The sequence below is a fragment of the Coenobita brevimanus genome, chromosome 61 (genome assembly GCF_032717465.1).
Source record: "Coenobita brevimanus isolate Jiangsu-jjx chromosome 61, ASM3271746v2, whole genome shotgun sequence".
Lineage (NCBI taxonomy): Eukaryota > Metazoa > Arthropoda > Malacostraca > Decapoda > Coenobitidae > Coenobita > Coenobita brevimanus.
Window position 1 is genome coordinate 31564192 of NC_137014.1, and position 15581 is coordinate 31579772.

The 15581-nt window shown below is 42.0% G+C and overlaps 1 protein-coding gene across 1 annotated transcript in view; it reads left to right on the top strand.

Annotated features, from left to right (window-relative positions):
• LOC145403631 (uncharacterized) overlaps nt 1–15581 on the top strand; it is a 109665-nt gene that overhangs the window by 32818 nt on the left and 61266 nt on the right. The window contains exons 6-11 of the mRNA XM_080275310.1: nt 794–949; nt 2979–3109; nt 3709–3814; nt 4725–4852; nt 5898–6090; nt 6657–6827. Coding sequence (XP_080131436.1) covers nt 794–949; nt 2979–3109; nt 3709–3814; nt 4725–4852; nt 5898–6090; nt 6657–6827 — 885 coding nt within the window. The remainder of the gene's footprint in view (nt 1–793; nt 950–2978; nt 3110–3708; nt 3815–4724; nt 4853–5897; nt 6091–6656; nt 6828–15581) is intronic.

A 15581-nucleotide genomic window follows, 5' to 3' on the forward strand; every position in this document is an offset into this window, starting at 1 on the left:
GGTTGGTTAGTAGTGCCAAATTAATATATTCTGGTCAGACAAAGATCCTTCACCCACTTTCAGCTTAGTTGGCGGCAGGCTAGTGAGTAGTACTGCATTTGTTTTAACCTGACGAAGATCTCTAACCTCTTTGAGCTCAGCTTATGGCCAAGTGTAGTCCGACTGGAAGGTTGATTTGAGTAGTAACAGTGAGATTATTTTCTACTTCATAACTCAGTCTCATCGAATTTTATGCTACAAGGAGTGGGAAAGTGAAAACAAACCGACTATAATTCTTTGTTCGAGCCTCAGGTGACAGCGTATCACATGACCATGACCAAAGACAGAGTGATAGCATTTCATCAAAACCCAAGAGGTTGTTATGGCGATGGAGTGACCCTCTCCACTCTATCAAACATAACTGTTTACTGTAAAATATAGCACAGTAAAAAAAAAAAAAAAACACGCTATATAGAATTGGTTAGGGATGATTCATAAACTGTAATAAACATAAATTAATACTCTGTGCACTGCAGCATACTTAGTGTTCGAATGTACCGTTCTAACTATAATCATTCACTCTTGAGAACAGAATAGATTCGCTCTTCTTCATTTACTGTAAGAACAGACTACAGTATATTGACTCTGAGATCAAACCAATATTCTCTCGTCTTCATTTTAGTCGAAGTGAAGATGAGTACTCAGTTCCATGGTCGGTAGCGATTCTTTGTTTAGATAAGATACTATATTAACCTTTCATCATTTAGTTTGAGAAAACACTATGCGACAATTCTTCCTCCTTTGTTTTAACCAGAGCAACGATGAATGCGTGGACCCTTACTTCCTGCTGAACACGTCTGCCTGCTGGAATGGCATAGCTCTGGGCTCAATGGACGTGGCACGCAAACACGTCACTCGCAAGGCGCACGCAGACGTTGGCATGCGAGTGTGTGACTACCCCACCATCCAGGTCGGTGGACAGGCGATTGTATTTTTATCTAAATGAAATAGTTGATAGGTAATATGTAGCGCGTTTGTGTGGATGTTAATGCCTGTGAGATGTGGGCAGGATTCCGAATGGTTTTATTGGTGAATGAATAAGAGTGTGACCTTTTTTTTTTTATTTTTTTTTATTAGACCTGCTAGTTCTCTCTCTGTCAGTTTTTTCCTCGAGCTCTGGACCTTACCTAACACCATCCTTAGCTGAGAAACGTCTGGATGATGATGATGATGCAATAATTTTTGCTTTAGGGGCATGGCAGCTCAGTGGTACAGCGCCTGACTCAAGACCGAAGTTTTGTGAGTTTGAGCCGCGCCCGGGTAAGCTGTCCTGCCCGGAGAGGTAGCTTTCTCCTGTCACCTAGCTGGTTGTAGCAGCTGTGGCTCAGTGGGTTACAGCGCTCTGACCGAAGGGTCGGAGGTTCGAATCCTCCCAAGTGTAATTGGCAGACATTAGGAAGGGCATCCGGTCATAAAGTGCTACACGCTCCAAAACCAAAGTCCTCTACCCAGGGGCAACGCCTCAGCCCTTATCGTAGAAAAGGGACACGGCGTAAAAAAAAAAAAAAAAAAAAAAAAAATGGACTGCTCGAGGGTCATCAACCCCATGCATCTAGGTAATGTCCTTGATAGTTTACTTTTGCTTCTAACATTCAATTTTATTCGACTTAGGAAAAACCTGTTGTACTGAAGGTTGTTTGTCACGACAATATCTGATCCATCCAGTTCGAAAAGTCACTCCAGAGCTGAATAAAATCATCTGGAGACCGCAAGAGAAAAGAATATCTAAAGAGGGTTCACATCGAGCCCAGACTACAACTACTACTGCTGCTGCTACCGCGCCGCTGCTGCTGTTGCTGTTTCTGCTGCTGCTGCTGCTGCTGCTGCTGTTACTGCTGTTGTTGTTGTTGCTGCTGCTGCTGCTGTTGCTGTTGCTGCTGCTTCTGTTGTTGTTATGGCCGTAGTCTTGTCGGAAACGTAAACACGGTGGACTGCAGGCATAAGTTGCCCTTTGCAGTCCGCGATCTTACATTCGGGGGATAGGGTAGTAGATGAGAGACTTTGGTTCCTGGCTCATTTGAAACGTGAACCCGTTGGGCTGCAGGATTAAGATGCCCTTCTGAAGTTCACCATTCTCCTTGAGGGGAATAGGTGGTAGTTGTGGGATGTTAGTATGACCAGGCAGTTCAGTCGCCCAGTTATATTAATGCCTTCTCCAGCACCAAACAGTTGTATCTTGTCAGTAAACAAGATTTCAAATGGGTATCATTCTTCCAATGAATGGCATCACTAGATTGAAGGAGTTAGGGCTGCGTTGTAGGGACCATCAGAGGCTTCATAACACCTCTCCCTTAGTGATTTATTTTGCATAATACGTCATACACATTCTCTTGTATGTTAGTCATTATAATTCTCTTGTCAACATAGTTGCTTGAGACATATGCAAGTCGATAATAAATACGTTGTGTGAATGAAGTCGTTAAGGAAGAAGTATTACGAAATCTCCGAAACAGTACAGAATTCTGAAGGTTACTGAGGGATAAATAGGCAAAATAACTCGTCATGGAAGGTGTGTTACGGAGTATATAGCACCACTGATTCCGGTGGCAATTCTTTTCAGTCTGATGACATATTAATATAGTTAATTCTTGCTACCTCCGGGTTAGAAACAGTCTCCATCAGCCCCTTCACAAACTGATCTCTCTCTCTCTCTCTCTCTCAGTGAAATAAAAGAGCTTGAAGGTAGCAAAATAAGTCTTCGGATTGAGGGATAATTGTCTTCTTTCAAAATTATTGATGTATAATGTGCAAAATAAATCGATAAGGAAGGGATGTCACGAACTCTTCAGAACTACGAGTACATAGAATGCGATTCCTATTTTTTTTTCCTCCCAGGATTACTTGTTTTCATCAGGAACATACAGCAGAATAAGTTGCTAAGGAAAATGTGCCACCGAAATTTCCAAAGCAACTTCTGACTAATTTTTTTTTTCTCCCAGGATTACTTTGGTGAGGCCATGTGCGATGTGACCGCCTCTCGTGCGATGACCTTCATGGTGGCCGGTGTGCTGGACCAAGTCACAAACAACAACGACTGGTCCATATATAAAGACCTAAAGAAGACGGCCAGGCAAGTGACAGTTATAATCAGAGTAGCCACGCATTACCTACTTATCTTTTCATCTATACCCTTCTCACTTTACTTGACCTAAATTTACTAGTGTTAATCAGTGCGACGGACCAACTCACAAACAGTAACGATTAATCCATATTTAAAGACCTCAAGAAAACAAGCCTGGCGAGTAACAGTTATTCTCAGTTCATCGAGTTGTACCTTTTCTGTCTATGTATTAATTTGGCCTTTCTGTACTCTGTCCACTTTATGTTGGCCTAGATTTGCCATCTCGCCATCTCAGTCCATCTCTAAAGACATCAATAAACAAGCCAGGCCAGAAAGAGTTTGACTCAGTTCAGCGAATCCTCATCTCTGTCTATACCATTTTCACTTGAACTTGACCATGTGTACCAGTGGAAGGGACAAACTCACGTGCACAAACGTGTGGTTCGTATTCAAAGACATCAAGAAACAAGCCGGGCAAGTAGAGATATTGTCATTTCAGTCAGTTTTTATCTGTTTGTACATCTATACTCTGTCCACATTAACTTCCCTTAAAATTCTATTGATCACCAGTTAGAGAATATACAATAATTTTTAACGTCTATACTCAGGGGCCCCTTGCTGCACTGGGCAATGCAGATTAAGTTCACGGCAGCAAAGGTGGTGTCTCATGTGAGTGATAAGATGCTGCAGGCCACTGGTGGATCTGGATACAAGGTGAGGATGTGTTAAAATTGTTTACTGAGTGGTTCTCTACGTGGCACCCAAGGGAGCCTTGCCATATTTCTATGGGGCCATATTGGAAAAATGGAACATTAGAGTGTCATAGTAAGTTTCTAAGGGGGCCTCCTAGACCAATCTGCTAGGCGTATGATCAGTTTTTCATAATCCTTACATTTCATTCTCTGTGCTAATTTCAGCATCATAAATATTGAAAACTGCTATAATTTACAATACATAAAAAAAAAGACAGTTTGTATTACGTGAAATTTTATGTTCACGAGAGACAAACTTTAAAACACTCTGAGGTGGCAAAGCCTGGCAACTCAAACACATTCAATCAACGTAAGGGTAGTCGCTATATACTACCTTCAACGTGGACATTCCATTGTATCTGATTACTATTTTTTTCTATCACAAGATATGATTTGAAGGTTAGATTCAGATTGCGCCATTGCTTATCCATCTAGCAGTGGCTGTGAGGGGAGTCACAGAGGTAAATAAAGCACGAAAGGGGACCATGAGCAAAAAAAAGATTGAGAAACCCTTGTTTAGATTATTTTACGTACATTACCCCCTTGTTCTACTCGCTAATGCAAGATAACTGATACTTTCAGTCCTTCATGTATGCATTAGGGCATCTCTAAGTGTCTTCCATAGTCTATATTTCCCTCTGTCTGTGACCTCTGGGCTTTTAAATACAATGTGTCTGGGTATCTCGAAGTGAACGGAGCTTGAATTAGGTTCTCTTTTGTTTACCTTTTCCTGGAAATAATAACTTTCAGGCCTGCAGCCTTTTTTTTTCTTTGCATAAAATATCGTTTATCCCTTAAACTAAGGGGAAGCAATACTTGGACCACCCAGTTATACTACAGCATTGTAATTACTCCTCCGCCCCCCTTGCCAGACCGATCTGGGTATAGAGCGGCTGCTGAGGGACGGGAAGGCAGGCTGGGTGATGGGGCCGTCCAATGAGGTGCTACGCCAGATGGTGGGCAAGACGGTGCTCTGTGGCATGGATGCTATCGACATGTGGTGAGCCATTATAGTCAAACATATATCACTTGAATTTTAGGACGTTTTATATCCCATACTGAACTCGGGTGAGCTTCCTTCTGCCATTTATCGTTAAAGATGTCATTGAGCTTTCCTTCACCCATTTATTCCTTGAATTTGTCTCTAGTTAACATCATTCAAACATTTTATTGATTGAATTAGTACCGGTAGCAGCTTTGTTCTCCATATTTGTTATAATAATGTTGGGTGGGTGTTTAATCGCTTTCGCCTTCGCTGAAAACGCTGCAGTGGCGTATATAGGTTCATGGAAAGGGGGGGGGGGGCACAGGGGTGAACCCAGGATTTTTTAAAGGCGGGGGCAAGCGAAGCGAGCCTCTACAGCTGGGGGTACCAGGGGGCGCTGTAAGCCCCCCCCAGAAAATTTTTTGGAAATTAAGCATTTTTAGGGGCATTTTGAGGGCTCAGGAGGGATGTATTGCTTTAATTTGATACTGAATGGCAAAACAGTATAAAGAAGCTTATGTATCTTGGCTAGAACAAAAATGAGTTGTTTGAAAAATATTTAATTAGGGAATTCTGCAGTACCCAGTATGTATTAAAAAAAAAAAAATGCTAGATCATAATATATAATTGTTGATTCCTTCACTCCTGGAAGTTGCAGTGTTCATTTTTAGATCAAACATTTAAAAAATTAAACTAAAACTCTCATTAATGACTTAGAGAGAGAGAGAGAGAGAGAGAGAGAGAGAGAGAGAGAGAGATTGAGTGAGTGAATGAGTAAGTGCTTACTCGCTAGGGTCGTTTGAGAGTAGGTCATTTGAAATCAAGCAGCCTATTTTAACGGCTGAATTCACTGATTACTTGTATACGTATTTAGATCTGCAGATATGTAGGCCTACTGGGACAAAAAGGGGGGGACCATGGCCGAATCCCCCCCCCCATATACGCCACTGAAACGCTGCATTTATGTACTGCACTGCACCACAAGCAAGAGAATTTCACTTGCTATGTGTGTGCTTATATATTTAGTATACTCAACTTTGAATCTCCTTCATATTAACAGGGAACAACGAGCTAATGAGCGAGTTATTCACCATGAGGTAAAGAAATTGAGTGTAGCTGAAAAGAAGAAGCTGGCACAGTTTCTATTGGAAGATGTGGAAACTGAGGAAAAAGGTGGAGGAGCCAAACATCCTTTCCAGGAAACTGACTTTGAAAACCCGTTCAACACAAGCCCACCAGCTGTGAACGACAAAGTATGCACTGACGAGTGTTACACTTGTATGCAGTAAGCACTCTTCTAGCAGAGACCTTATAGTTTCTTGTACCTGAAATACACTTTACTTGACTATGCACAACTGTGACAAATATTAACTGTGTGTACAAAATGAATAATACACTGCATTAATCAAAGCTGTTACTGCTTCATAACTATCGAAGCTGTTAGTGTTTCATAACTGATACCTGGTCTTGTAAACACTATAAATCCCACTGTCAAACAATTATTGAAGCAGCATTTTCCCACCCGTAGCTGCTCAACCCATCAGGATTCATCTCGATTTATCCTAGAACTTTGTCGTACAATGACACATTATGATTAACTGAGTGATATAATAACTGATGAATCCACACATACGTATATAGATCATGTAATTCTCTAACTGAAAAATGGGCATATTGATGATGTAGATTGCTTAACTTACTGAGAAACACGCGATTAAGACATGATGTAGATTATATTAGTCACTGTCCAACAGGTGATAATAAATGGTGGGAAATGGGTGAATAAGACATGATGTAATTGTTATTCACTGGCCAACAGGTGATAAAGACAAGTGATGGGATAAGTCACGCACCTGCTCTGAAGCCTGACAAATGGTTGCCGTTGAAGCTACAGTCGTACCATGATGTGAGTGACAAGATGGGATCCTTCGTCTTCGCGCTGCCCAGTGCTACGGATCACACGGGCTGTTATGCTGGACAGTATGTTTCGGTGCGTACACTGCCTAACTATAATGCTTTTATTTTAACTTTGCAAAGATCCATAACCACAGCAGATTCGATGAGCACAGTAACAAACCATGATGGATTGACTCTAACCTCAAAAAGATTCCTAACACGTTTCATCTCGGGTGATTGCCAAGTGTAATCAGACTGGAAGGGCTATGAGGACTTAGCTCTTGACTGAGTGTTGTAAAACTGGATGGTCAGTTGAACTAATATCCAGTAAAATTCATTTCTACTTCATACATACAATAGGTAAAGTATGCGATTCCACTTCCGCAAAGATATACTGTACTTTATGGTGCACACGCAAGTGATCTTAAAGCGTGCACACACACACACACACACACACACACACACACACACACACACACACACACACACACACACACACACACACACACACACACACACACACACACACACACACACACACACACACACACACACACACACACACACACACACACAGTTTTTACAGAGGAAAAAAAATTTGAGAGGGATTATGTGGAACATACATGCCCACATATACTACCAGATATACAAACATCAGAAAAAGTAATACAGGAGGAGCTAAGTAAATTAGACAAAGGAAAAGCAAGTGGTCCTGATGAAATTTCATGTTGGGTACTACGTGAATGTGCAAAGGAGTTAAGTAAACCATTAATTTTAATTTTCAAGAAATCCTTGATTCAAGGTAAACTACCTGATATTTGGAAGAAAGCAAACATTGTTCCCTTATTCAAGAAAGGGAATAGACAAAATCCACTCAGCTACCGACCAGTTTCATTAACCAGTGTTGTAAGCAAGGTATTAGAAAAGCTTACAAGAAAAGCCTGGGTAAATCATCTAGAAGAACACAATATGATAACAGAAAGACAGTTTGGTTTCAGAAAAGGAAAATCATGTGTTACTAATCTGTTGAGCTACTATGACAGAGTAACAGACACATTACAGGAAAGAGAAGGATGGGTGGACAGTATCTATTTAGATTTCAAGAAAGCATTTGACACAGTATCACACCAAAGACTTTTATGGAAACTCTAACATCAAGGAGGAATTCGAGGCAAACTGTATTGTTGGATGCAAGATTTTCTCATAAGAAGAGAAATGAGAACAGTACTAAGGGGAAATTACTCATCATGGAAAGAAGTAACTAGCGGAGTACCACAGGGCTCAGTGCTGGCACCAATCATGTTTTTAGTGTATATAAATGATATAGACAGTAACACTGGAAATGAAAGCTATCTAAATATGTTTGCAGATGATGCAAAAATACATAGGAGAGTTACTAACACAGACTCTTGTAAAGAGCTACAAGAAGAATTAAGTAAACTTCATGAATGGAGTAATACATGGCAAATGGAATTCAATGTGGACAAGTGTCATGTAATCAAGTTCGGTAAAAGTGGAAAAAGACCGATTGGGATTATACGTTGGGAAATAAAACCCTACACACATCAGAGAGAAGGACCTAGGTGTGATTATCAATAACAGACTATCTCCGGCTGACCACATCAGTGAGAAGGTACGGAACATGTATACACTGCTTGCAAATATGAGAATAGCATTCACATACATAAATGAAGACATGCTAAGAAAAATAATAACATCATTCATCAGACCAATCCTGGAGTATGCATCAGTAGTCTGGAGTCCTCATCTCAAAAATCACATAGACAAGATTGAACAAGTTCAAAGGGCCGCTACAAGATGGGTACCAAGCTTAAGGGACCTAAGCTACGAAGAAATACTAAATAAACTGAATCTACCAACACTACAGGAGAGAAGGAAAAGAGATGACATGATTATGCTATATAAATGCAAATCAGGGAAGGAGAAAATAGACATAAATGATTACTTAACATATGGGGAAGCATCAGCAAGAGGACACTGCAAAAAACTGCATAAGAAGAGAGGTGATAAGGACGTAAGGAAATTTAGTTTCCCAGATAGAGCAATTGATCAGTGGAATGCACTACCGAATGAAATAGTGTGTGCCAAAACAATTCACAATTTTAAGGATATGTACAGTCGTCAGCACAAATTCGCTGCAAGTCTACTCGTGTGATGTGAGTCCTTTTGTCTGGCAACAGTGTAAGGGGACTATTTGCCACATAGATTTTTATACACTTTAAAGACGTGTTTTTAAGAAGTGGTACTATAGTAGCCGCAGCGAGAAATGAACGCTGTGGTGGGGCAGCCGGGATGACCGGGGATTCCCCCACTGTAGCCATATCCACATGTCACCGACCATAGAGGTAGGATGTCACCGACCATCGGCCGCCGCTGCAGCCCCGCTCCATGATCCTTACCCTGTGTCTCTGGCTTTCTCTTTCTCTCTCGGTTTCTATATAAACTGCTGTATTTCCGAAACTAATTATGAAATTATTATGACTTTTGTTCCACACCACCACTGAGGTAAAAATCAAGGAGAGTTTTCTGTATAAAGGTTTCCCCCCCCTTGTCTGAGGGCAGGTCAGTTCTGGCGAGTGTATAATTATAGGTCAGGCGGGGGTATCGGCAAGGCCGCACTCCCCCGCTCATATGCCACATTTAGGAGGGGGGGGAAACCTTTAGACAGAAAACTCTCCTTGATTTTTACCTCAAAGGTGGTGTAGAACAAAATTCATAATAATTTCATAATTAGTTTCGGAAATACACCAGTTTATATAGAAACCGAGAGAGAAAGAGAAAGCCAGAGACACAGGGTAAGGATCATGGAGCGGGAGACTGCAGCGGCCCGATGGTCGGTGACATGTGGATATGGCTACAGTGGGGGAATCCCCGGTCATCCCGGCTGCCCCACCACAGCGTTCATTTATCGCTGCGGCTACTATAGAGACCGCCTAGAGTACAATATTCCGTAGGCTATACTGTACGGTATCTAATGAAGGAGTTGGCAGAAGAATGTTATGGAACGACGTATGAGCGCAATACTTTGATATTCCTAATTATAACCGTGTCTAAACTCCCTTCCCCTCTCTCCCCCTTACTCCTGAATTCCTCCCCACCCCTCCCTCTCCCTCCTACCTCCCACCCACATTCATGCCTCTCCACTTTCTCCTCTCCCCACCCTCTCTACCTTCATTCTTTTATCAACGACACTAACCCGACTGGTGCATCGCAATTCTCTCGTGACGGGTTACTAAACCCAGCCAGTCCTGTTTTCAATTGCTTGCAATACTTTAATAAAACTAACAATATCCAAGGTTAATTATCAATATTCCTTCCTGTTCGAGTCCCATTCCCGCTCCTTTTATTCCAATTGTCATTCTTTTCTTCACCCCTTGTCACAACCAACAGCCGCAAGATACAGAAACGTTTGAGGTCTCGTTCTTATGACGTATTCCTTTTTTTTTTTTTTTTTTTTTTTTTTTGAGTGAGCCAGGCAGTCGGTGAATATTATTTCAGTTGATGAAATTGAACAAACATTTGTGCCCCTTCCTCCTATTGCTTGCCCTCTCTCTTCCCTAGGAAAATGTTCATTTTGTTCACAGCTTCATGATGTAGGATCAGAATCAATAATGTTTCGAACTGCTGCATCATGTTTGGAGAAGAGAGTGGGAGAAAAGGACTGTTTCATGGCAAGAAACTCTCGAATGTTGAGGAGCGAAAAAGTTACAGGAATAGACATGAAATAGAGAAAAGTGCAATTCATTACACAGATTAGCGCCGTGGATAATATAAGTTAGACAGGGCAGAGAGAGAAGAGAGTGGAAATGAAGGAAAGAAGGGGGAGGGGGGGGGAAGAGGGGGAGGTTGGAGAGGGACATCGGAAGGGGTACGAGGGAGAAGAATGTAGAACGTTTCGGCCACGGACGTTTAGGCCATGGGCCACCAACCTAGGACGTTTTGAAGTGTGAAGTGTTGTGAACCTTACCAAATCTAGCCTAACCTAACGTAGGCCCAAAACGTCCTAGGGTGGTGGCCCATGGCTGAAACGTTCGTGGACCAAACGTCCGTGGCCGAAACATCCGAGCACGGAGGGAGAGAGCTAAAGTTTCTTCATTCCACAACATTTTTCCGCCGTCTTTTGCACATTATTATGCTAATCAGATATAAAGAATATTGCATTTGGGGCGATTTATAGAACTAATTCTTACAAATAAGTCTTTAAAGCGTTAAAAAAAAAAAAGCCTGTGTGGCAACTAGTTCCCATACACTGTTGCCAGACAAAACGACCCACATCACAAGAGCAGGCTTGCAGCGAATTTGTGCTGACGACTGTACGATAAATATGGTTTAAGATACGGGACAGTACGAGCTTGACTCATTCCTGTAAAGATACAATTAGGTAAGAACACACACACACACACACACACACACACACACACACACACACACACACACACACACACACACACACACACACACACACACACACACACACACACACACACACACACACACACACACACACACACACACACACACACACACACACACACACACACACACACACACACACACACACACACACACACACTTTTAATCACCTTTTACAAAAGAAAGAAATTTTGAGAGATGATATGGAATATGCATGCCCACACGTATTACCAGATATGTAAATATCAGAAAAAGAAGGATCGAAAGAGTTACGTAAATTGGACAAAGGAAAACAAATGGTCCTGACGGAATTTCAGGTTCGGTGCTACATGAATGTGAAGAAGAGCTAAGCAGACTATTGTATTTAATATTTAAGGAATCCTTAGGTCAAGGTAAACTACATGACATTTGGAAGAAAGCAAACATTGTTCTCCTATTCAAGAAAGGGAACAGACAGGATCCACTCAACTACCGACCAGTATCACTGACCAGTGTTTTAAGATACTAGAAAAGCTGATAAAGGAAGTTTGGGTAAAACATCTAGAACACGGTATGATAACAGAGAGGCAGTTCGGTTTCAGGAAGGGAAACTCATGTGTTACAAATCTGTTAAGCTACCCTGATAGAGTTACAGAACCATTACAGAAAAAAGAAGGATGGGTGGACAATATCTATTTAGATTTTAAAAAAGTACTTGACAGAGTACCGCACCAAAGACTTTTATGGAAACTGTACCATCAAGGAGGTATCCAAGGCAATCTCTACTGTTGAATGCAGGATTTTCTCAGAATAAAGGAAATGAGAACAATCTATCTATCTATCTATTGCCAGACGCCTCAATCCCGTTTGGGGTGACTACAAACAAATCGCCTCCAAGTCGCCCTGTCCCCAGCCATTTCACTGCCCTGCTCCCAACTCACCCCCCTCTCTCATATACCTCTCCACCCCATCCCTCCATCTCATCCTCGGCCTCCCCCTCCCTCTTCCCCCCTCCACCTCACTCACATACACTCTCTTCGTCAGTCTTTCACCCTCCATCCCCTCCACATGGCCAAACCACCTCAGTGTGTTCCTCATAACGCTTCCTATCACATCCACATCAACACCACAACGCTCCTTTATATCCTCATTAGTCAGCCTATCTCTCCATGTGACTCCACATGCTCCTCTTAAATAACTCATTTCCACTGCTCTCACTCTTGACTTGTGTCCTTCCAACAACGTCCAAGCTTCACTTCCGTACGTTAGAGTTGGTATCACAATACTGTCATGTAGTAACTTTTTCACTTCCATTCTCACTTCCCTGTTTCTTATCACTTTCAAAGAACCAGCAACCTTTCTTCCCTGCTGTACCCTTTCAAGCACTTCACCCTCCAAACCTCCATCCTTACTCATCACACTACCCATGTACTTAAACGTACTCACATTTTCCAATTCCTCACCATCCAACCTCGCTGTACATTCACTGACTTCACCTCTCTCAAAGACCATCACTTTACTCTACCCTACATTCACCTTTAGATTCCGTTTCTTACACACTCTCTCAAACTCATCCACCAAGCCTTGCAGCTCCCCTTCGTCTTCACTCAACAACACAGTATCATCTGCAAACAACAGTACAGGGAGTTTCCAAACACTATCCTCTCTCACCAGGGCCACTCCAACATCCACTACCCTACCTTGTACCTCTTTTATTACCCCATCCATGTACAGATTGAACAACCATGGAGACATGACACATCCCTGTTTCAAACCAACTTTCTAAGAGAAAAATTCACTTAGTTCACCATCCACACGCACTGCAGCCTTTGCACCATCGTACATACTCTTCACAGCATTCAACAACTTCCCATCTACTCCATATATTCTTAACACTTTCCACAATCCTTGTCTATCCACCCTATCATATGCTTTCTCCAAATCCATGAAAGCCGCATACAACTTCTTTCCCTTCTCTATAAACTTTTCCACTAAAGATCTAAGAATGAATATCTGATCTACACAGCCTCTTCCCTTCCTAAATCCTTCCTGTTCTTCTCCAACTAATTTCTCTGTTCTTTCTCTAACTCTGTCAATAAGTATCCTACCATACACTTTTCCTATTATACTAAGAAGACAAATGCCCCTATGATTACCACACACTTCTTTTTCCCCTTTTTCTTTGTACAAGGGAATAATTATACCTGATTTCCAATCCTCCGGGACTCTACCTTCCTCCCAGGCCAATCTGCACATCTTCCACATCCATTCTACTACTATCACTCCCCCATGTTTCAGCATTTCACCACACACTTCATCAATTCCTGGGGCTTTCTTCATTGCTTCCACAACTTCTATCCTACTGATTTCTTCCTGTCTTCTCACCTCCTTCCTTCTCCCAGCCATTCCCCAGCCACTTATACTCGCATTACTTCCATCCTCTACGTTCAACAATTCCTTAAAGTGTTCTGTCCATCTGCTCACTTTTTCTCCCTTCTCCACTAGTAATCTACGATTTTTATCTTTCACTCCCCTGCTAACTTCACTTCCACCCTGTCTTACTCTTTTCACCTCTCTCCAGAACATTTTCTTACAGTCCCTCCACTTTACACTCAAATTCCTTCCAAATTCCTCATCCACTCTGTTCTTACTCTCTCTTACTAATCTTTTCACCTCTCTCTTTCTTTCTACATATAACTCTCTCTTCCGCCTCTCAACTTCTTCCACGCCCCTATTTCTCATCCATTCATTGTATGCTTTCTTCTTTTGTGCCACAGCCTGTTTCACCTCTTCAGTCCACCACGCTGTTCCTTGCACCCCCCTCCGTCTTCTCTTCCTTCCACACACCACATCACATGCTGCACATATTTCTTCTGTAAATATGCTACACACACTTTCCACGTCTCCCATCTGCTCCAGTTCATATTTGCCCAATCGTTCCTCCACTTCTCTCTTATACTCTGCCTTTTTCTCATCCTCTTGTAACCTTTCCACTCTCCTTGCAATTACTCCTTCCTTTCGTCTTTCCCTTCTTCTATTCCTCCATCTTACTTGAATTCTAATTCTGGCCACCACCAAGTAGTGGTCAGAAAGTCCACTCCCCCAACCTCTATACACTCTTGCATCCTTTACACATCTTCGCATCCTTTCATCCACACACACATAATCAATCATTGCCTTCCTTTCATTCAGTTCATCACCCACCCTTCTTATCACTCGCCATGTATACCTGTGGATCATTTTGTGCCTGAAGAGGGTATTGGCTATCACCAACCCCCTCCCAGCACAAATGTCCACTAACGCACTCCCATTCTCATGTATCTCAGCAAGCACACCCCACTCACCAACTATTCCATCCACCTTCACATTCCCAACTTTACCATTCATATCCCCAATCAAAAACACTCTCTCATTCCTTCCAAACTTTTCCATGCACATTTCTACATTTGTCCAGAACTCTTCTCTCACTCTTCTAGCACGATCTTGCGTTGGTGCATACACACACACAATCGCCCACATTTGTATTCCAACTTTCAACTTTACCCATACAATCCTTGACCCAACTGATCCATACTGTCTTATGCTCCTCTTCCATCTTTTACTCACAACTATACATACTCTTCCTTTGCCCTCTCATTCTCACCTACTCCTGCACATATACCCCATCCATACTCCCATTGTCTCACACTTTCTCCTCGCCATTTTGTTTCAGTTATTCCACATACATCCACTTTCGCACCCTCAAGCACTTGGACAATCTCTCTCTCTTTCACCTCATCATTCGCTCCCCTTACATTCCAAGTTCCAATTACCATGTCCTTTGTCCGGTCCTTGGTCGTCATCGTTTGGTCAGTCCTTGTCCGAGGCTTATTGTTTGTTTTTTTAGTTAGTTGTTTTCCGGGGAGGGGCACTAACCCTCCGCCAACCCTTTTAGTCGCCTTTTACGACAAGCAGGGATACTGGGGGAGTATTCTTGAAAACCCTCGCTACCCCCAGGGGTAGGGGAAATTATTAATCATGGAGGGAAGTGATCAGCGGAGTGCCACAGGGCTCAGTGCTGGCACAAGTTATGTTTCTAGTATATAAAAATGACATAGACAGTAACATTGGAAATGGAAGCTATCTAAATATGTTTGCGGATGATGCAAAAATTCAAAGGAAAATTACTAACACAGATTCTTGCAAAGAGCTGCGAGAGGAATTGAACAAGCTTCATGCTTGGAGCAGTAAATGGCAAATGAAATATAATGTGGATAAGTGTCATGTAATTAAATTTGGTAAAAGTGAGAAAAGACCAGATTGGGATTATAAGTTAGAAAGATCAACCCTACACATATCAGAAAGGGAGAAGGACCTAGGAGTAATTATCAATAACAGACTATCTCCAGATGATCACATCAGTGATTGGATACGTAACATGGATACATTGCTTGCT